General features: G+C 37.5%; 2 protein-coding genes across 3 annotated transcripts; one reads left to right on the top strand and one right to left on the bottom strand.

Moving 5' to 3' along the window:
• Nucleotides 1-786: 786 nt before the first annotated feature.
• Nucleotides 787-7,248, top strand: LOC117297934 (mesoderm induction early response protein 1-like). 2 transcript variants are annotated; one of them, XM_033781125.1, is made up of 9 exons: nt 787-817; nt 941-1,071; nt 1,225-1,540; nt 2,106-2,182; nt 2,532-2,601; nt 2,787-2,938; nt 3,557-3,733; nt 4,794-4,921; nt 5,072-7,248. In XM_033781125.1, the coding sequence occupies exons 2-9, from the start codon at nt 961-963 to the stop codon at nt 5,655-5,657; spliced, it is 1,617 nt and encodes a 538-aa protein (XP_033637016.1). In that variant the 5' UTR covers nt 787-817; nt 941-960; the 3' UTR covers nt 5,658-7,248. The 2 variants fall into 2 exon arrangements, with proteins under 2 accessions (XP_033637016.1, XP_033637017.1); XM_033781126.1 differs by having other exon boundaries at nt 1,225-1,525.
• A 5,204-nt stretch (nt 7,249-12,452) lies between these two features.
• LOC117297440 (probable dimethyladenosine transferase) lies at nt 12,453-20,668 on the bottom strand. The gene is made up of 10 exons (XM_033780476.1): nt 19,923-20,668; nt 18,493-18,566; nt 18,275-18,361; nt 17,609-17,670; nt 17,339-17,482; nt 16,814-16,937; nt 16,284-16,376; nt 15,153-15,217; nt 14,713-14,776; nt 12,453-14,519 (listed from the first exon to the last, which is right to left on the bottom strand). The coding sequence occupies exons 1-10, from the start codon at nt 19,978-19,980 to the stop codon at nt 14,370-14,372; spliced, it is 921 nt and encodes a 306-aa protein (XP_033636367.1). The 5' UTR covers nt 19,981-20,668; the 3' UTR covers nt 12,453-14,369.
• Between the last annotated feature and the right edge of the window lie 25 nt (nt 20,669-20,693).

Consider the following 20,693-nt stretch of genomic DNA (forward strand, 5'->3'; position numbering starts at 1 on the left):
ACAGAAAAACACTAGAGTCACTCTCTACAGCAGGCCAGGGAGGTATCCCTCTAATTAGTAAATAATATGTACATAAACAAATAATTAATGATAGTCATGTATTGTTGTAAAGGTGTGTTATAAGCTAATAATGTAGAGCAAAACCAGGGAAAAAACTAACATAATTGAAGACAGTTCACTTCTTGAAGTATTCTCCAATTCTCTGGTAATCTCGTAATATTATTATTTCATGTCATCCTTTAGAACACTAACACTAACATAAGCAGCCACTGGACTGCCCAGCGGTGAAAGCGATACTAGAACATGGTACGGGAAAAACCATACCAGCTTCCGGTAGCGATACTAGAACGGGAAAACCATACCAGCTTCTGGTAGCAGCACTAACATAAGCAGCCACTGGACTGCCCAGCGGTGAAAGCGATACTAGAACATGGTACGGGAAAACCATACCAGCTTCCGGTAGCGATACTAGAACGGGAAAACCATACCAGCTTCTGGTAGCAGCACTAAGATAAGCAGCCACTGGACTGCCCAGCGGTGAAAGCGATACTAGAACATGGTACGGGAAAACCATACCAGCTTCTGGTAGCAGAAAAAAGGGCTCCCTACTGTACATTTTCAAATCAATTGGAGAAGCGCAGTGTGTAGTATGGTTATTTTTCCTGTTCAATTTGCTCTGGTCAGAATAAAATTGTTAATCTTTGGAAAACTGATCATAATATTATCCCCTTGAAATTCTTTAAAATTGAAATCTGATGAATGATGATCTCAATCTTGTGTTTATTGTTTCAGCCCACTACAAGTGACTCCAGTCCAGGTAAGCAAATAATAGTCTTAAATTTAAAGCATTCCAATCCCTGAAAACAAAATGAGTAATACACAATCAAATAAGGAAAATGATACATTGTAAAAACACTATTCCGGTTGCCTCTTATTGCAGAGACTGATCAGGACTTTGAAATGACGGCAGAAATGCTCGTTCATGATGTTGACGACGAGCGAACCATTGAAGAAGAGGAGAGTGGTGATATTGGAGAATGCTTCAGCAATGAGTTGGATGAACTTGCTGAGGTATGCATACTATTCAGAAGTCCTTTGTCCTGTAAAAGTCAAAGTTTGTTGAAGTAAAAAAAATACTTCAAAGAAGAATGCTTCTCAGAAAGTTTGTATACCTTTAAATTTTGTTATCTTTTCTTAAAAGCAGTATTGATTTTCTTTTAACAGGAGGCAGAAATTCCAGTAGACCAGCTGTGGCAGATGTACTGCCCGAGCTCACCGCCCCAGCAACAACATCACGAAGATTCCACAGAGACAGATGGCAGTACGGACGAGATCCTCAACTCCAGCAATCTTACTCTTGACAAGGAGGAGATAGCCCAGGACCTGCTGCCTAACGAGAGTGAGAACATTGAGGAAGGAACTGGGGAAGAAAGTCTCGATGATCTACACAGTGATCTCTTCCCGGGACCAGGGAGTCATGCTAGTGACAGCCCTGGTAGTTACGGAACACATAGACTACTTAGATGTAAGTCACTTAGATGTAAGTCATCTTTCTTCAAGAATTTGGGTACTCTCTGTAAGACACAAATTACAATGTCCACATATTTACATTAAACTTACAAAATTGTTTTAGCATGTTAAACTTTATACATGCTATTAAAAGTGCGATGGAAATTTTGTGACATTGTTTTACTCATTTCTCAAAAACTACAGCACCTCGGCAAATATTATTTACATGTAAAGGGAAAATTTCATTAGTTTATTGTAAATCTGATGACATTGTGTTTTGTGTTACAAAAAGTACCCAGACCCTTAAATCAAAACAAACTCTCATTTGTCTTTCTCCATGTTACGTTATATGTTATACCGCCCTCTTGTGTTGGTAACTATAGGCAGTTGCCATGCGGGCAGCCATCTTGTATTACATGTGATTCCTGAGAGTTAGAGAACATGACCTGATGATACTACAACAGAAATGTGTCTTTTGTCTCTATTTATAAACTATAAATAACACTCCAGTATCTGACTTACTTTATACCAATAAAAACAGGGTTGACTGGTTGCAATTTGTATTTAAAGTTGAGAATTGTTGTTTTTTCTGGCAGCCAACACAGCTACTGATGGAGATTCTGATTCAGGCTCTGAAGATTCAGATTATGTACCCCCAGAAGATTGGAAAAAGGTGAGATTAATCAAACTAAACATTCAATTTACATGATTGGTTTGATTCAAGAACATGGGCAATCTACATGTATCTAGTAATACCAAATGGTATAGGAGTTTAGATTGGACTGTACTGTCAATTTGTTTAATCAGATTGTGTATAAAATGTTTATATTTGCAGAAAAAAATGATATGACCTTAGCATACAGTAAGTATGCCAAAGTAGAAACGTTAAGCAATAACACTTACTGTATTCAAAGCACGGGTCATTGTTGTTTGTATAGACTGCAACAGCAAACTCATTTTAATTCTTGGATTTTATTAATTTACCAGTTTTGGGTATTCATGACTTTTCTTTTGTTTTGTAGACAATAAGCGTTGGGTCGGATTATCAGGCTGTCATCCCAGACGGATTGAGTCACTATGGTGATGCTCCAGGTAAGTCACTAATAAGAGGGGGGGGGGGGTTCACATCCCACCAAGAGTTTCCTGAAAGTTATTTTGATTGCCTGTCAGTTCTTGGTAGAAATTGTGAACCTCGTATGTCCAAAATTTTTACAGTAAGTGTATCAGTCCGTTAAGATCATATTGAACTAATGAACTAACCATTAATTTAATTGTAGCATATGACAATGAAGACAGGCTACTATGGGATCCGAACCAGCTTAACATGGAACTAGTTGAGAACTATCTAAGAGAGGTTCAACGACCTCCGGTAGGAGCGATGGGTGTCAAGTCACTTCCTCAGGGTTGTCATGTACGAGACGATGAAAGGGTAAGATAAAACAAAACAGGAAACTATCAAACTAAAACGAACAATACACTCGATGGCACTCCAAAATTGTTACCCCAGGGGTTGGATTTCACAAAGAGTTAACACTAGTCTTTTTATCTCGAGTAAGGACGAATTACTTGTCCTAACTTAGGACTAGCCTTAAGTTTTTAGTGTCTCCTAGAACAAGTCCTAAGTTAGGACAAGTTCTAACTCTTTATGGAATCCTCCCCTGGTCACTGGCTCATTTATTTCATTCCTGAAACCATCTGGACTCCCTTTGAAGAGTGCAACTTGTGCTGCCCTGCCAAGTATCCCAGTATGTAGCACAACAAGCTGTTTCAATTTGCCCTCACAGGTACCCATTAACCCCTGAATGACAAGGAGCAATTGTAGTTGAGTGTCTTGCTAAAGGACGCATGTGGTATGACCGGGATTATAAATCTGTGCACTACAGGCCACATTCAAACCCTGTATTTTATTTTTGTCCATCTCGTTCATTGTTCAATACTTCACCTAAAAAATTCCTGGACTCTACTGTCCTGCAAGGAGGAAAGTTACACAGTTTTGAATACATTTGCTCTGTTTTTGTTTTCTTCTTTTATGCGGCTTGTTCTGTAGACCCTTTATATTCTCTTGCAATGCGGCCACAATGTTGATGAGGCCCTAAGGCGTCACCGAATGCAAATAGCGCCCCCAATGGACGAGATGAGTCTATGGTCAGAAGAAGAGTGTCGCAACTTTGAAAGTGGGCTAAGAGCGTACGGGAAGAACTTCCATATTATCCAGCTGAACAAGGTAAGCCTAAAAATGGAAATTAAAATTTATAAATGAAATTATTCAGTAAACAAAAATTGTTTGTTTTTTTATTGTGTACATGCCAATGAAGAGCCAAGAGCCTGTTTATTTTGTTATGTTTTTGTTTTATGCAAGTTTGCCCCAAACAAGTCTAAAGGCCACTCTTGGTGTGGGGCTACAAGAAGAAAAGTTTTTTTAAATGGAAAGAACTCCAGGGAGCTGAAGGTAGGAATTTATATTCCTCTTAAAGCAGTCTACATTGTAGGATGGAGGGAAACATGCACCAGGCAAGGAGTTCCAAAGAGATGCAGTTGGCGGAATAAAGCTGCTGGAATGACTCGTCTCAGCAGATCAAGAATGTTTGGATGAGAAGAAGCAGAAAGTCTGGTTTCAAGCTCAAAAACTCTGATAGGTGGAACTAGCTGGGCAAACTGAAGGCACATTTACCATGACATCTGTAGAAAAGACAGATGCTGGCTACAGACCAACGGTGGGAAAGAGGTTGTAACGTTGACCCCAACACTTCACCAACAAGATTAACAATACGCTTCTACACCCTATCTAATAAAGATAAGTGACCGGCAGAAGTTCCAGCCCAAATGTGACAACAGTCCTCCATTAGGGGGCATATATTTTTCTTATACAGGTAGAGAGTAGCATAAGAATGCAAGAACTTCCGAGCTCGATATAGACAACCAGTTCGCAAGGAAGCACTCTTAGCAATGCCTGAGATATACATGTACCTCTCCCAACTGGCATTGGTGGAGATGTCAAGTCCTAGAGGCAAAAACCTGCTACCTCAGGCAAAGTCGATAGACCCATATGAAAACGATGTTTGTTTTCATTCCTTTTGGGATAAGGTAGTTTGGTGCTCTGTAAAGATACTTCCAAACATGAGCAAGCAACACAGTCCAGCGTTCTCCTGAAGACAATCAGAGCATACTGATCGAAACGTTGAGTTGTTAACACAGGTTATCAGAACCAACATTACTCGAATGAGATCTACACATGGTGCAACAGCAAACCTGACCTAACTTGTGTCTGGTATGTTTTGTTGTAGGTTCGGACACGATGTGTTGGTGAATTGGTCCAGTTTTACTACCTTTGGAAGAAGACAGCAAGACATGACTGCTTTGCTAATCAAGCCAGGCTATCCAAAAAGAAATACCATCTCCATCCAGGAATTACGTAAGTAACCACCATGTTGGAATAAACTTATTAAATGTTTGTAGGGTATTGCTTTTAGCTGCTTCCCTGCAACTTCTCGTTTGATTTGTCGTTAAATAGGTTTGCGTATTGGATGTTATTAATGACATGTTTATATTTTTGTTTCAGCAGGGATTACATGGATCGTTTCCTAGACGATGCAGAGAGTCTTGTCAGTCCTATCCCATCACAGAGTTATCTAGACAAACATGGACTCAACAACAAGCTCTCTCATTCTGTCTCCATGCTCTCTTCTCTCAATGGATCTTCCTCTGCTGAACTCCTGAACAATGGATCCCCTGAGGTAGGCGGCCTCATTACTGGGGACTTGCCCTATGAAATGTCAGCAACTGCCACCAGCCAAGACAGTTTGAAACATGCTGTAGTGTTTGACCCTGATACCAACGGTTCAGCCAAGCGAATGAAACTTGATGCTGGCCCTGAGAAGGAGTTTTTACATGACCTTAATGTTAAGGTGGATTCCAATAATAAGGAAGTCGGTGACAATATGTTTTCCAAGGACAATGGAGCCGTCATGGTTGGTACTCCTATAGTACCCCACTCATCCCATCAGGTAATCCACTCTCCAACGGTTAAATCAATACGAGGGAACCTAACAATGGTTTCACCAGTGCACAGTGTTTCCTCAGACTCTTTAGCCAACGGTAGACCTCTCGTCAGTAGCAATATGCAAGCAACTAATCCAGTCTCGCATTGAGGGGCGGAGTCTGCAAAAGTCCCAGTGATTTTCTCTTCCAGAAAAAAAAACGATTGTTGGCGTTTTCAACACCATGGCAAATATATGTGAGCGGTCAAGCACTTCTTTTTCGTGCAAGATGTGGTCATCGTTTGTAAGGAGCCTATAATCAACATTATTTATTTTTTCTAAGAATATATACTATTGTATGATTCATATGTGGCGTTGGAGATGTGTGTGTTATTGTTTTCAGATTTGATGATGGGTTTACCCTACTAGTGTCTCAAAAGGTTGGAATGATCTTAGTGAAACGGTTAAGTATTCCATCGATTGTACAAGTATTGGTCCATTGTGCCATCCGAACACTCCATTTGAATGTTCAACATGCTAACGTGCGCATTCCTTGACGTAGGATTGTTCCCGCAGTGCATTGAAACATTCTAGTTAGTGTACACTGGTATAGGCAATGCCTCTGGGAACATTTATTTGTGCTTCGAACCTGTCTGCCTTGTGAGACACTTCCCTATTGCCCCTATTGACTGATTAGTAAAGAATCTCATCACTGCCTGTGTTTGAATGGTGGATCAGAGAATATTCTGCCATAGTAAGACACAATCCTAATTGGGTAAATCAATGACCGCATATTTGCAATGCACTTCTGTCTACATCCATACCATACAGTACAAATGTATGTGAAACATGTATTACTCCAAGATGCAGCCCAGCAACACAACAGCCCAGCAACACAACGGTTAAACCACATGTATTTTATGAGACTGAGGTGTATCCATGTGGCTATGACTGTTGCTAAGACTGTCCTATTTCTCAATGCATGATAAAGCAGCGATGTAGTCATAGCCGCTAGCTGTAGCCACCATTTCAGATATGGCATTTTGTATTTAATGATCAGTCAATAGGGAGGGTTAGCTGACCCAAAAGTTAAAATGACATCAAACCTGCTAAGCACCTAATGCAATATTGACCCAATTCACCTGACATCAACATCGATGCACCATTGGTGAGCAATGTCAATGTGCGTTATTCAGTGAAGTGCGCATTAAAGGGGATGCGGCGTTTACACGTAAACCCAATTTGGCAATCAAAATGGTGAGCGTGGCACAGTCGCCGGGTATGAAGTGCGTGCAAGGGGTTGATATATCTTTTGTGACAATGTGTTTAGCTGCTCTGCATAAGGCCAGACTGTGAATGAAGTTTGTACTTTGGTTTAGTTGTTTTGTTTTGTTTTATTGAAATGGACTGAAATTTAAACAGAGAGATTACAATATTATTAGGAATAGAATGACATTATTATTTTAAAAACATGTTGGGTGCTTGAGCAAAGTAAGTTATCTTCATTTATGCACGTGATTGGACACTGAACGTCTACTACCTTGTAGTTAGTGAAGAGCTTCTATGCTTAGTTGAGATTTTTACACATTATTCACACCGAAAAAGACCCAGTTGTAAACCAACCTGTTTACACTGTCACATCTCTCAATTCCTTCGGTACGACTAATGTGCACAAGTCATCACGGATGCAGAGGCCGTCAGGCCGACAGCCTTGTCAGGTCGTTAACTTCCGGGTTTAATGTGTTTCAAGAAAGAAAAATAATACAAAATCGGGGAAAAAAATTGGGGGGGGGGGGGGGGGTCTCGGATATGCTAGTATGCAGCTCATGAATATTTATATCTTTTGACAGACCAGATATGAAGTAAATGAATTATTAATTTTGAGGTCCAATCGTGACTTTCCTCATCATATTTTTGTACCCTATCATGCATGCTGAGCCTCCGTGGTGATGCGGTGTAATATGACACCCTCCAATGACCAAGGTGGTCTTGTCTTTCGCGGGATTATGGAACTTAGGTGACCGTGGGAACTCTTCTTTCTGGCGCATTATAGTAATAAGTCAGTGGCTTCAACACAAACCTAACCCCCTCCGCATGTGGATAGTGTGGGGGGGGGGAGGGCCAATGTGATACCACACATTACACAACGCAGTGTTTTGGGGTGGGTTTTTACAGCGGCGGTCTTTTTCGGAGTGAATATTTCAACTGCATTGAGCAAGGCTAAGAGATGCCCCGTTTGTTCTAAGGGAAAACTGCCTTGCCAAGTCAATAATGACGTATTAAGCAATGTGGCACATCAACATTGTCATGTTGCAATGAAAACATCATCATGATATCTTAATTTAGGAATAGGGCTCTTTTATGTCTGTAGGTATTTTTGAAAGAGTTATCAGAGTCTGATGGTGGTTTTGTACATCTGGGAACATATCAGCGTTGTCCATCAACAGTGTTCCGCTGGCTGGCCAAACTGAGTCCAAGGTTAGTCCATGTACTTACCAAGCCTGGCTCAAGTGACAACTAGATGTTCCCATAGTCTGTTGTGACCATTGATGTGATCATTCAGAGTAGTCTATGCTATAGTGTCATCGCGATTAGTACAAATGCTTTTATTTATTAAACCTTTAAAAAAAAAATCAAATTTAAAAATAGTTTTTTTGAGTTGATGGGAAGGATAATTTCAATTGTCTGTCAGCAAAATTTCTTGTACATGCTTAGTGTAGTTCAGCCAAGTTGATTATCTGTTTGCTAATAATGCTCTTTTATACTTGTGTTTTTATGAGGGTTTTTCGGGGTGAGCTTTTGGGTATTGTTTTGTTTTGGGCGATGGCATCACAAACAAAAATGGACATTCACTAAACCCCTGAATATTATTATAATTATATGTTTAGCTAAGAAAACACATTTCTGGGATTGGTAACTTTTTCTAGTGAGTTAAACAAACCTTTCAAGCCTAGTATTGTGTACAAAGTGCGGTATATATCATATTGCAGGCTGGAGTAGTTTATGTGTCATAATTAGACCTTTGTGGATATGGGAATGTTCAGACAGTGGGAGTGTTAATGACAAACTTCAATGAACTTATAAGATAATAATTGTCTTTCTTTTGAAGCAAGTGGACACTATTGGTAATTGTCAAAGACCAGTCTTCTCGCTTGGTGTATCTCAACATATGCATAAAATAACAAACCTGTGAAAATTTGAGCGCGATCGGTTGTCGGAGTTGCGAGATAACTATGAAAGAAAAAAACACCCTTGTCACACGAAGTTGTGTGCTTTCAGATGCTTGATTTCGAGACCTCAAGTTCTAAACTTGAGGTCTCGAAATCAAATTCGTGGAAAATTACTTCTTTCTCCAAAACTACGTCACTTCAGAGGGAGCTGTTTCTCACAATGTTTTATACTATCAACCTCTCCCCATTACTCGTTACCAAGTAAGGTTTTATGGCAATAATTATTTGGAGTAATTACCAATAGTGTCCACTGCCTTTAAGCACTTCATACTGGTATCAAAAGGCCGTTATTACCAATCACTCCTTCCAGGGAAATTCTTTCCTGGACTTATCTCAAATCCTTGGGAGGAAGCGGATCCAGCAATATAATAAATTCATGTAAAATTAACCATTCACAATTATAAGTAAACAAATTATTTGTCCAATATTTTGTGATCTATTTCAAATCAATTGTTGATTGTCATTTGGTAAGGGTAGGGCCTTGTGTCAGTGAATGCTTGATTTTTATATGTGATGCCATCGCCATTTCATTGATATAAATGAAAGTATTCTTGTACCTTTATATTAAGTATACAGTATATATAATAGAAATTAAAGTATTATTAAATTGTTTTGAAAAGATGGGAGTAGCATGCACTCATCCGTTTTCTTCAATACCTGCTATGGTTTCCTCTTACCCTAAACCCTTCTCCCAAAATCCCCTAAAATCTACTCCAGGCAGTTGGCTGATAATGTAGGATTGGGGACTGTAGGCCTTATGTATTTCCCCATCACTGGCCATGGGCCAGGCCTACCACTCTTACCCAAAACCAAACATGTTGTGATTGAGTGACATAGGAGGATGGGGGACTGCAGGCCCAGTTAATAATTGGTTATCACTGGGCCAGGCCTACCAATCTTACCCAGGTCCAAACATGTTGTGATTGAATGACAGAGGAGGATGGGGGACTGTAGGCCCAGTTAATAATTGGTTATCACTGGGCCAGGCCTACCACTCTTACCCAAGTCCAAACATGTTGTGATTGAGTGACATAGGAGGATGGGGGACTGTAGGCCCAGTTAATAATTGGTTATCACTGGGCCAGGCCTACCAATCTTACCCAGGTCCAAACATGTTGGTATGAAGTGACATAAGAGTAGAAGATAGTGGAGGATTGAGGTCACCAGTGGGCCTAGGGATTAAGAGGTTTTAATAATTGATGTAAATATTGTGACTGAATCTGTGATTCTGGCTGCAAATGGCAATGTGGTTTGGATTATTAATTTATAAAAGGAGACACTTACCAATTACCATGTCAAGTTTGTGACTACAAGATTCCTATACCATTGGATGCTGTCTAGGTGGTATTATATTTTGGACAAGTCGTTTATGGTCCCACGCAGTGAGATAGTCGAGTTGCAGCGGTGCTCTTCACTTGAACTGCTGGTTGCACGACTACTGCGCGCTGCCCGACTCTACTCTCCATTAATGTGAAGTAGAAGTTGGCAACCAGCAGTTCGCGCAAGAGCAGTGACAACTCGACTATCTCACTGCGTGTCGCAACATTAACGACTTGTCCACAAGTCTAAGGTGGTATTGGATATTATTAGGAGCTATTGTGTATATATACCAGTTCAGTTCATTATTGCTTTCTACTCTTGCAATGTTTGTAAAAACACTTGTTGATTAAGAAACAGAAAACGGTTTGTCCCCCTCTATTCCCACAATGGACCAGACTAACTACAGATATACATTCACTTATCTAGCTTTGACTTTGCATCCAATACTGCAAATTGTGTTTAATAAATTTATTCTGATTAAGTTAAGGAAAGGCACAGTGTCATTTTGGCCCAAAGTAGAAAGCCAAATCAAACCAAAAAGACCTCGTAAAAACAAAACTCAGGTGAAGTTGTAAGTGGACTATGCAGTAAGGCCTAATCACAAACGCTGGCCACAATTTTGCTTTTCCATTACCAGTTGGTCTATTTTTTCTGCACACCAACAATGGTGATAAGCGCTGTTAAGTCACAGGGAACTAAATCACACGGCGGCTCAGAAAGCGCCTAGTCAACAGTGCTTATCATTCATCAGTTCAAGTAACGGTAAAACACTGATAAACTAGCTTAGCAGGAATTGATTACAAGCTTAAGGGCCGTGTGATACCTGTTTCCACCTGGGCCTAATGTCATTAAGCTGTTAACTGGTAAGCTGCTCACTTAGCGAAAAACAATGTAAGCTGAAGTTAAGTTCATTAGTGATCTTGAAGATTACTTTGTTTTATAATGAATTCTGCAAAACGTCCCCTGCATAGTTTCCACTTGTGAATTACTTGAGGCAGTGCAAAAAAACACATCATCAATTTGGTATCAATCTTTAATTGGCTATCAATCTTCAGTTAAGCGCATACAAGTGTTATCTCTGGCTATGGCTACAGCAACAAAGAATAAGACTCTTCAGCCATAGCCACTTGCAAAAGCCATTGGTTCAGACACGGCTTTAAAACAATCTGTGCCAAGATGTTTTACTTTGCTGCAGCCGTTTATGCCCACCTTTCAGAAATTTGATGTATTGTACATCTCAAACTATCGGAGCAAGTATGACTATCCAAATCCTAACTTCTTTCCTTACACACTGTAAATAGTTAGAATGGTGTACTCAAAGTAGTATCAAACTGTAAGTATGTAAAAAACAAAATTTGAAAAAATGTCAGTATTTTAATTTTCAACAGATATTTTAACCTTAATAGTTATCCCTAGCTATTAGACTTTGTTGTCAAAATGAAGTTCTTATTTTAGCAAATAATGTAGAAGTATTTAGAAACAAAGACAAAAACAAGACAACTGCAACAACATTATGACAGGAATCCATAAACATTTCTCAGGGTAAGACTTGCATACAAATATACTGAAGTAGACAGTGAAGTATTGTGACAAAGTTGAAATACAAAGTAAAGGTTAGAGAGAGACTTAACAAAAATCCTCTGAAAATCTTAATTTATGTAGCTTCACCTTTTATGTTTGGTTGATACAGTAACTTGAAGAAATTCAAAGTTTGTTTTGTGTACGTTGATTGATTTATTTGAATTTTCCTACAATTATTTGTTTTGCTGAACACAATCAAATCCTAAATGTTCATGTTGTAGTTCCAAAAATAATGGAAAGTGGTTTGTTTTACATGCGCTTTGTCACTCGATTATGTTCTAAAGACAATTGAACAGTAACACCCATTGTAATGTGAAGAAGTAATTATAAAGTATTTCTTGGGATTTATTTGTGAACTTCTTCAAAACAATTTCTGTCATTTCATCCAGTTGTATTTCACTTTAATAATATTTGATGAAAACACTCTTCAAAAACTAAATTTAAACTTTTAAAGATGAAAACAAGACAATTCAAGAAAGAAGTTTTTCTTTTTGAATACACAAAGCCTCATACAGGCAATGATATTCATTATAATACAGTAATTATTCATCATTCATGGTGAAAACCTTTCTAAAAACTCTTTATTGGAATTAGTTTCAGTATTATTCTTAAGAAACTTCTTTGTACATGTTTTCCTTTCTTGTTTTTGTTTTGTTTGTTGTAAAATTCTTATGGAGATTCATGGTGGGGTACACACAAGCATGTCAAGTTGTGGAAATACTGCAGAAACAGCCATCATTCTTAAAATATTATTCACAACAAATTAATTGCGTATTTATTATTAAAAGAGTTGTACAATTTGTGTGTTTTGGGGGTTTTTTTCAAGGCTGTTTTGATTTTTTATTATTTTGTTGTATGTTAATTATTTGAAAGATTTGAAAGATAATTTAATGAAATATTTATTTTTCCTTTGTAGTTTTAGGGTGTATGTACTTCAGTGCCTAGGCAGAGAGAGTGTCAATAACATGTTAGCTTTAATTTATGAATTTTATCTTGATAGACGTTAAATATGACATGTTTACAATTGATTAATAATCAACATACATGTATACTGTATTATGATTATGAGTTTATTTTGAAATTACCTAACTTGTTTCAAGTTCAAAATGTTTTCTTTTGGCCATTACAAATTTCAGGGGAATGTTTTACAGAGACTCCGAAATTATGGCAAATAAGGAATAAATACAAACAAGATCAAGTAGTAGGTTGCATATTATCTAATATCATAGCATAAGTGCAAGATCTAGATTTTGTAGAAATATAAATCCTGTTTTAGTAAGGTTAGTCCAAACATCAAGACAAAAATGAACCATAGTTTTTTTTGTATTAACAAACATTGAAGAAGTTTATTTCAACAAATGCTACTCTATCTGTACAGTTGGTAATAAAATGACAAATATAAATTGTGATGTTTGTATTGAATGTAACTTACTTGCGTCCCCGTGATCTGTAAACAGCCAGAGCTTTCTTAACCCCTTTACTCCTTCCTAGACATGATTTTCAGAGGTGAGAAATGTCTTTGTCTTTGTGACTGGAACCCGAACACAGATTGCAACATAAGGCTGGATAGCTCAGTTGGTAGAGTGAATATAAGGCTGGATAGCTCAGTTGGTAGAGTGAATATAAGGCTGGATAGCTCAGTTCTTGGTAGAGTGACGGTACGGTAATCCGGAGGTTGTTAGTTCAAATCCCATCCAAGTAAATTTGTCTTTGTTCAAACCCAAACTATTTAAAAACTTAACCAGTCAGTTTGCCCATTTGAGTAATTAATTTGTCTTTGTTCAAACCCAAACTATTTAAAAACTTAACCAGTCAGTTTGCCCATTTGAGTAAATTTGTCTTTGTTCAAACCCAAACTATTTAAAAACTTAACCAGTCAGTTTGCCCATTTGAGTAATTAATTTGTCTTTGTTCAAACCCAAACTATTTAAAAACTTAACCAGTCAGTTTGCCCATTTGAGTAAATTTGTCTTTGTTCAAACCCAAACTATTTAAAAACTTGACCAGTCAGTTTGCCCATTTGAGTAATTAATTTGTCTTTGTTCAAACCCAAACTATTTAAAAACTTAACCAGTCAGTTTGCCCATTTGAGTAATTAATTTGTCTTTGTTCAAACCCAAACTATTTAAAAACTTAACCAGTCAGTTTCCCATTTGAGTAATTAATTTGTCTTTGTTCAAACCCAAACTGTTTAAAACTTAACCAGTCAGTTTGCCCATTTGAGTAATTATTTTGTCTTTGTTCAAACCCAAACTATTTAAAAACTTAACCAGTCACTTTGCCCATTTGAGTAAATTTATCTTTGTTCAAACCCAAACTATTTAAAAACTTAACCAGTCAGTTTGCCTTGTAGTTTATTACCACATAAATTTAGAGTTTTCTTATATCTGCTAGGCAACAAAAGAATTCATTATTATCTTTGTATACAATTAGAATTATGAGGAGACTGTTCCCAAAAGCTCCATGAAATCTTTGACTCCAGGGGATATCAAAATCTGGAAATGCCATCATTTAAAATTACCGCCCATTACTTGGATCCTGGTTGCAGACTGTTTTGTTAACATCAATTCTTACCCATTATATTTTACGTCCATTGATCAAACAAGCTCAAAGTCAAGATAGCCTGTTCCCACTTTAGTTAACACTCGTTCAACATAGTCGGGGAGCTAGATAAAGACAACCTCAGTAGTAACAGCTTCATTATTTTTAATTGATGAGTTTTCCACAAATAAACAATTCTGTGTTAGTTTCTTCAAGAGAAGTGAATGCCTTCCAAATTAAAACAGTTCAGTAATCGAAGGAAGTCATCAATGTCCATGGTACGGGCTCGCTTCTTGTCAAAATCGTTGCTTTCCAAAATTTGCTGAATTCGTACTTTGATGTCAAAATCAGAGGGTATGGGCTACAAACAAAAATATATATATATATATATAAATACAATTGAAAAGTTGATTCATTGCTTTGAGTGATGAAACCAATAAATTAAAAACAACTGGCACTCATGCTGAGAGAATTTTGGGTCGCGAAAAAAAACCAATTGTGACTCGACTAAAGAAACATTTCAGGAGTTTGAAATTGATAAAAAGTATACTCACAATATTTTTGACAGAGCAGTGAATTCTGTAGTTTTTTTCAAGCATTTCCATAACAGATCTGGTCCTGTAATAAATAGGAAAGGACAAAAATACGATAAGTGCCAAGTTAACTGCAAAATCACATAAAAGATTTGGTTTTGTTGAATGATGTAATGAATTTTCTTCAGGGATACTTATAATAAATCTGTTACACATTAATACTAATGTGCGATAACCTCTGTATACTTTATGCTTTCTAAAACCTGTGGGAAACTATCCACAAGCTACTAGCATCCCATCACCAGCTAGCTCAAGACTCAAAGAAAACATGAGTTCAAATCCCATTCAATCAAACTATGGATTTGTCTTTTCTGCAGGACTCAATGAGAACCGAGTATACAAATCTTATCAAACATCAATGTAAGGATGGAAACTTTGTAAAAAAAAATGAACAAACTTACTTGAAAGAAGCATTCAATGTCTTGTTCTTCCTAACAAAGGCTATTCTAACGAGACCATCCCATTCCTGGCAAGACAGAAAGTCATTTTGTTTTAGAAACCTAGACAGAATTCAATCAATTGAATTTATAAACATTTTTTATATCTTTATGATGACATCAGAGGAATCTAATTTGGCTCGTTGTAACGGTCATTTACCTTTGGTATCAGTGATGGTACATGTATGCTTCTCTTCACCAATGAGTATAAACAGGTGACCTGTGAAGACTGAACAGTGGACGGCAAATTCGATTGGACACATTTGGTTCCCAAAAGAGAGTGTCTAAATGTGTCCTTAAATTTTATATTATATTTATTTCATTTTTCGGGCAGATAAAAAGTACCAGATCGCATATTATTTGTACAAAATAATACAGGATAGAACTAGAGCAATTAAAACGCAGAGCAAGGAGAGAGAACCAGCTGGAGCGGAGTGATTGCCTAAAAGAAACAAAGCTCCTGTCTAGAGACTCTCCTCTCCACACTCCAGCTGATCTTCAATTAAACAAAAAATTACTTGAAAAAGAAATATCAATTTATAACGCACACAATGATATACAATATTGTTCATAAGACTGATAAATCACTAATAATAACATTAAAAATGGAATGAGGAAGTATTTTGATAAAAACATATGAAACAAGTTAGTTACAAATAGAAGTAGATCAGAAAATAAATCAAATAAGATTGATTATACAAAACACTCAGACATGTGTGTAGGTATACAAACGCAGCCCAGTGGACCAAAAGACAATAATTCTGCTGGACCATGAAAGAGCTACAAAAACATTCCATGTTTGTGCTCTGCAACATTTAATCAATCACATTAGAACAATCCTACCATTCTGACTGTTGAAACTCCCTAATTGATTGAGAAAAAACAATTGTACAAGAAATCCACAATGGACTGGTCTGAGGCTATGATAGATTTTTTAAATACATGGCTTTTAAATAATAATATTCAACGAAATTGAAAATCAGATAAAAATATGCCTTGTCATCCATGAAGTAAACAGTCAATTTATGTCAGTTGATGAAGAGAGTGTTCATTGCAGCTAAATTTATAATCGGAGCTTTAATAGAAAATACTGACCTGAAAGTTGACAGGAGGGGGAGGATTCCGTGGCTCGATGCGAACAACACTGGACTCAACCTTTGGGGGTGGTCTGAAATTATTCTTTCCAACCTGAACAAAATTAACATTTCTAAAATGATTACACAGGTTTCTTAAAATGAATTGAACCGATGTCGCCCTGTGGAGGAGTGGTCAATTTTTGTTATGACTGATCATAGAGTAAGGACTAATTGTTAATTACTTAGGGAAGAACAGCTTTATGAAGTTGGACCACAGTGGTCCACTGTCACTAAGGAAACCAACAAGGAGAACTTAGTGTCAACTGAATATAACTTTGAAATGAATGCACTAGATACAATATATTTTGTAAAGGGGCTGAAAGAGACTCAAACTACAACTGCGGCGCAGATTTTCATATTTTTGCAAGCAGGACAATAGGCAATCACTGAACATGGACATGTAATTAGACGAGCATACATGTAAGAAGGAAGGAGAGTGTTCTCATTTAAACATTCCAAGAGCTCCTGAGTCTTAAAGCACTTCCTTACCTTCATAAGATGGTCAACTCGAGCCAATAGCTGTGTATTAATAGAAAGCCTGCAGTACAACTTGTCCCCTGGCTTGGCAACTAATCGCTGAGCAAATTCCTGCTGAAACATTAACACTGCACACCTATACAAACAAAGAAATGAGGATGTTATAGCAACAAATTCTACCTTACTGTAAAAGACTCTCTCCAAATACCAGTTAAAAACATAAAAAACCTACAAATAGACCTACAAATAGACTTTCATGAAAAACCTACAAACAGACCAAAGTAGATGCATTTAAATCTGTGAACATATTATTTTCATTCTTTAATGCACACTCTTTAAATATCATATGATGGTGCCAGCAAACGTCTTACCATCTTTCTTAAACATTACAAATAGTGGAGGAGCATCAAACACTGGCATGACTGATGTAGCTAAATCAAGTAACTCACAGTCACTGCTGTATAATTTGTATGGAGGCCCAAGGTGACTATGAGATTCAATACAAGAAAGGTTTCACAATTCAAACACAAGCCTTACCTAAAGAAGGGTCTATGGAGAAGGAGTTTGAAGACAAAAGGAGATGAGATTTGATAAGGAAGATTAGCAACACACGCATCAAAGAAAGGTAGATCTGACTTCAAGACGTCACCGATGATCATGTGAAGTTTGCTCGCTACATGCCTGTCAGAATAAAGACATTTAAAAGACTTTAGAAGAAGTACCAGAGTTACTGTTGGATTCAAGTAAAAAAGAATAATAATAATTATGTTTGAGATGAAAATCTGATGCCTTGGGAGGGATACTTACGTTCCTTGGACTCTTTTCTGAAGCTCTGCTGCAAGTCTTGGATCAATCTCACAAGCTACTACCTGTAATGAAACAATAAATTATCCATCAACAATTATTTAGCAATCATGTTAATTAAGAAGCTAGGCTGGAGGTTATCTTTGGATCTTTCTTTCTTTGGCCTTGAACATTGAAGCAGGAGGATTGGGGAGGGGAGATGTGTCTGAGTGGGAAATTGGGGGTGGGGGCAAGGGTGTTACGTAGAAGATTCCCTTGACATATAGTGGGGGGCTGCTGGAGAAATTCTGTGAATCTGTTAGTCATTGTCAGTATATCAAAATAAATACTGATGCCTTCTACAAGTTATAATTTTGATTGACTGCATCTTATGTCACAGGTTTTCAATGACTAATTTTGTTGTGTCTGTTTTTCTTTGTGTTGTGTTTTGTTTTGTTTTTGGTTTTACTGCGCCTTGAACACCAGCAGGGTGGATATGTGCGCATTACAAGTCTTATTATTATTATTATTATTATTATTATTATTATTATTATTATTATTATTATTACCTATACTGTCGTTTTAAAAGTAACCTACTCAATCACCTACTGGATAAAAGTAACCTACTCAACTTTGGGTGTTTTTACAATGACAAATGTTGACAAGGATATTGGGAAGTGCATCAAGTACCTTTTTGGCCTTCTCCAGGAGTTTGACAGTCATGTTTCCAGTTCCAGGTCCAACCTCTAGCACTGTGTCTGTTGGACGCAAGGCCGCCTGTAGGAAATGATTGATAAAAATACAAGAATACAATATCGGTCAATCAATGCAATCGTAATAGGGCCTACATGTATGAAAACTTTCTTTACTGCAATACAGTCCAATTAACATGATTTGGTGATGCATACCTTATCAATGATTGAATCAACTATCAATGGATTCTTCAGAATGTGCTGACCGATGGCCGTCCTGAACTGGATTCCTGTAATGGCAAGAAATTCAAACAAATTAAAGGAAAGACTTCAAGGAAATTATTAACTTACTTAATATGTTACCATGGTTAATAGTAAGTAATACTTTTTTTTAGCTTTCGGGACAAATGTGTGATAAAACAAGAAAACGTGGTCTAAAAAATGGTAAAAAATTCATGCTATTTTGAGCCGAAACTTAACCAACAAATAATCATGTTTTGAACAGCGGCGTAGCCAGGACGTTTTTTTTAGCAAGGGGGCATTGCTCTGCCTCTTATCTAAGTAAGTGGGCTTCCAGGGGAACAGGTTTATTAGTGGGGGGGGGGGGAGTTTTAAGCCTTTATTTGTGTGTACGCTGCTGTGCAGGGTGAAAAGGGCCACCATCCTCAGAATTGTTGTTGTTTTGACGCCGCAGCAACTGACTGAGACTGCGGTTGTTTATTTTGTTTAGGCCGAGTTGCGATAACGTAGGGTTACGTTATATCGCAACTAGTTTACTTAGTCCCTACCTAACTAACCTAACTAAAAAAACTATCATGATTTCTTTTTCATGGGGGAGAGCAGGGGCACCTCTGAAGGGGCACTGGAAATGTCTAATGAACCGTTACAAAACAATGCCATCGCACTTATATTAAAGGAACACATTGCCTTGGATCGGACGAGTTGGTCTATTTAAAGCGTTTGAAACTGTTTGTTATGAAATGCATATGGTTAGAAAGATGTTTTAAAAGTAGAATATAATGATCCACACAAGTGTCACTCAAAATTGCACGGTTTTCCTTGTACGTCGCGAACTATCAAGTAGGCCGACCGTGTTAGTCGACGAGGTAAAAAGAAAACCACGCAATTTCGAGGCATGTTTGTGTAGATCATTGTATTCTACTATTACGTACAATATCTTTCTAACCACATATGCATTTTATAGCAAACGGTTACAAAAGCTTTTTATAGACCAACTCGTCCGATCCAAGGCAACGTGTTCCTTTTCCTTTAATAAGGGAAAAGGGAAGCCAGGAGAGCAAAACAAAATGTATTGCGAGAATCTAATTTCTAAATCTAAAAGTAAAGTATAACTAGTATAATAACTAATTCCAATAACTACAAAATTATAAATTCTAACTATAGTATTAGAAATTCACAAATTTAGGAACTAAATATCTGGTTTAAACTGGTTTATTTAACTTTTTTAAATGGCAATGAGCATAGAAAAAGCAGTGAAAAGTCGTGGAACTCTGATGTTGAATTGTTGTGCAGGTATGTAATGTAGTTCTGTTTCATAATCACACCGACACTGACGTGACTGGCACTGTGTTAGTGTGTGTTCTCATAATATTTAATTGGAATTTGCAATGAAAATAATGACTTACCCTGCTTGAAAACCTGTTCATGAACGCGAGATTTCTTGGCACTCTTTACTTTAGGCATATTTGATTTTTTTTTATTGCAGCATCGAATCAAACAATATGGATTCTTTTTAGGGGAAAGTGACAGATATTGTCGAACTGATTGCCTTTTACATTTTTTCAATAAACACCACCCAGCAGCAATGCACACGTGTGACGACGAGTTGTGTTGTAATGTTTGTATCGAGTGCGCCCTCCTTTGACAGTGTTTAGAGAGTTTTTATACAGAACAACTGACACAGAGGTGTGTACAGCATTTTGTTTCCAACAATGTTTTATTTCGTGCTTCCATGGGTGTGAATTGATTAAAACATCGAGGAATAATGCAAATACACTTGGTAAACACCCGTTGCCCATATGGATGTGGTGCTAATAATGCCCCGTTGCCCAATGGATGTGGTGCCATATTGCTTGATTCTACCTGCATGATTTCTTGATGCTGCATGGCTGGGGTTCTTATGGGTCAAATAATGGGTCATTTTTTTTCTTCTCCCAATTAGATCAAAATACATGGCAGTTTAGTAACAGCTGGTCTCTCCGATTCAACCTAAATCTCTATTTTCTACTGTATTCAGTGCACGCCCATGATCTCACAATGATCGCAAGAATTGGAATCTTCCTTGATGGGTTTAAATTGTCACAGGCGTGGACCTGGGCCAATTTCATAGAGCTGCTTAAGCAAAAAATTTGCTTAAAGGCAGTGGACACTATTGGTAATTGTCAAAGACTAGCCTT

This window comes from Asterias rubens, chromosome 12 (genome assembly GCF_902459465.1).
Source record: "Asterias rubens chromosome 12, eAstRub1.3, whole genome shotgun sequence".
In the NCBI taxonomy this organism is placed as follows: domain Eukaryota; kingdom Metazoa; phylum Echinodermata; class Asteroidea; order Forcipulatida; family Asteriidae; genus Asterias; species Asterias rubens.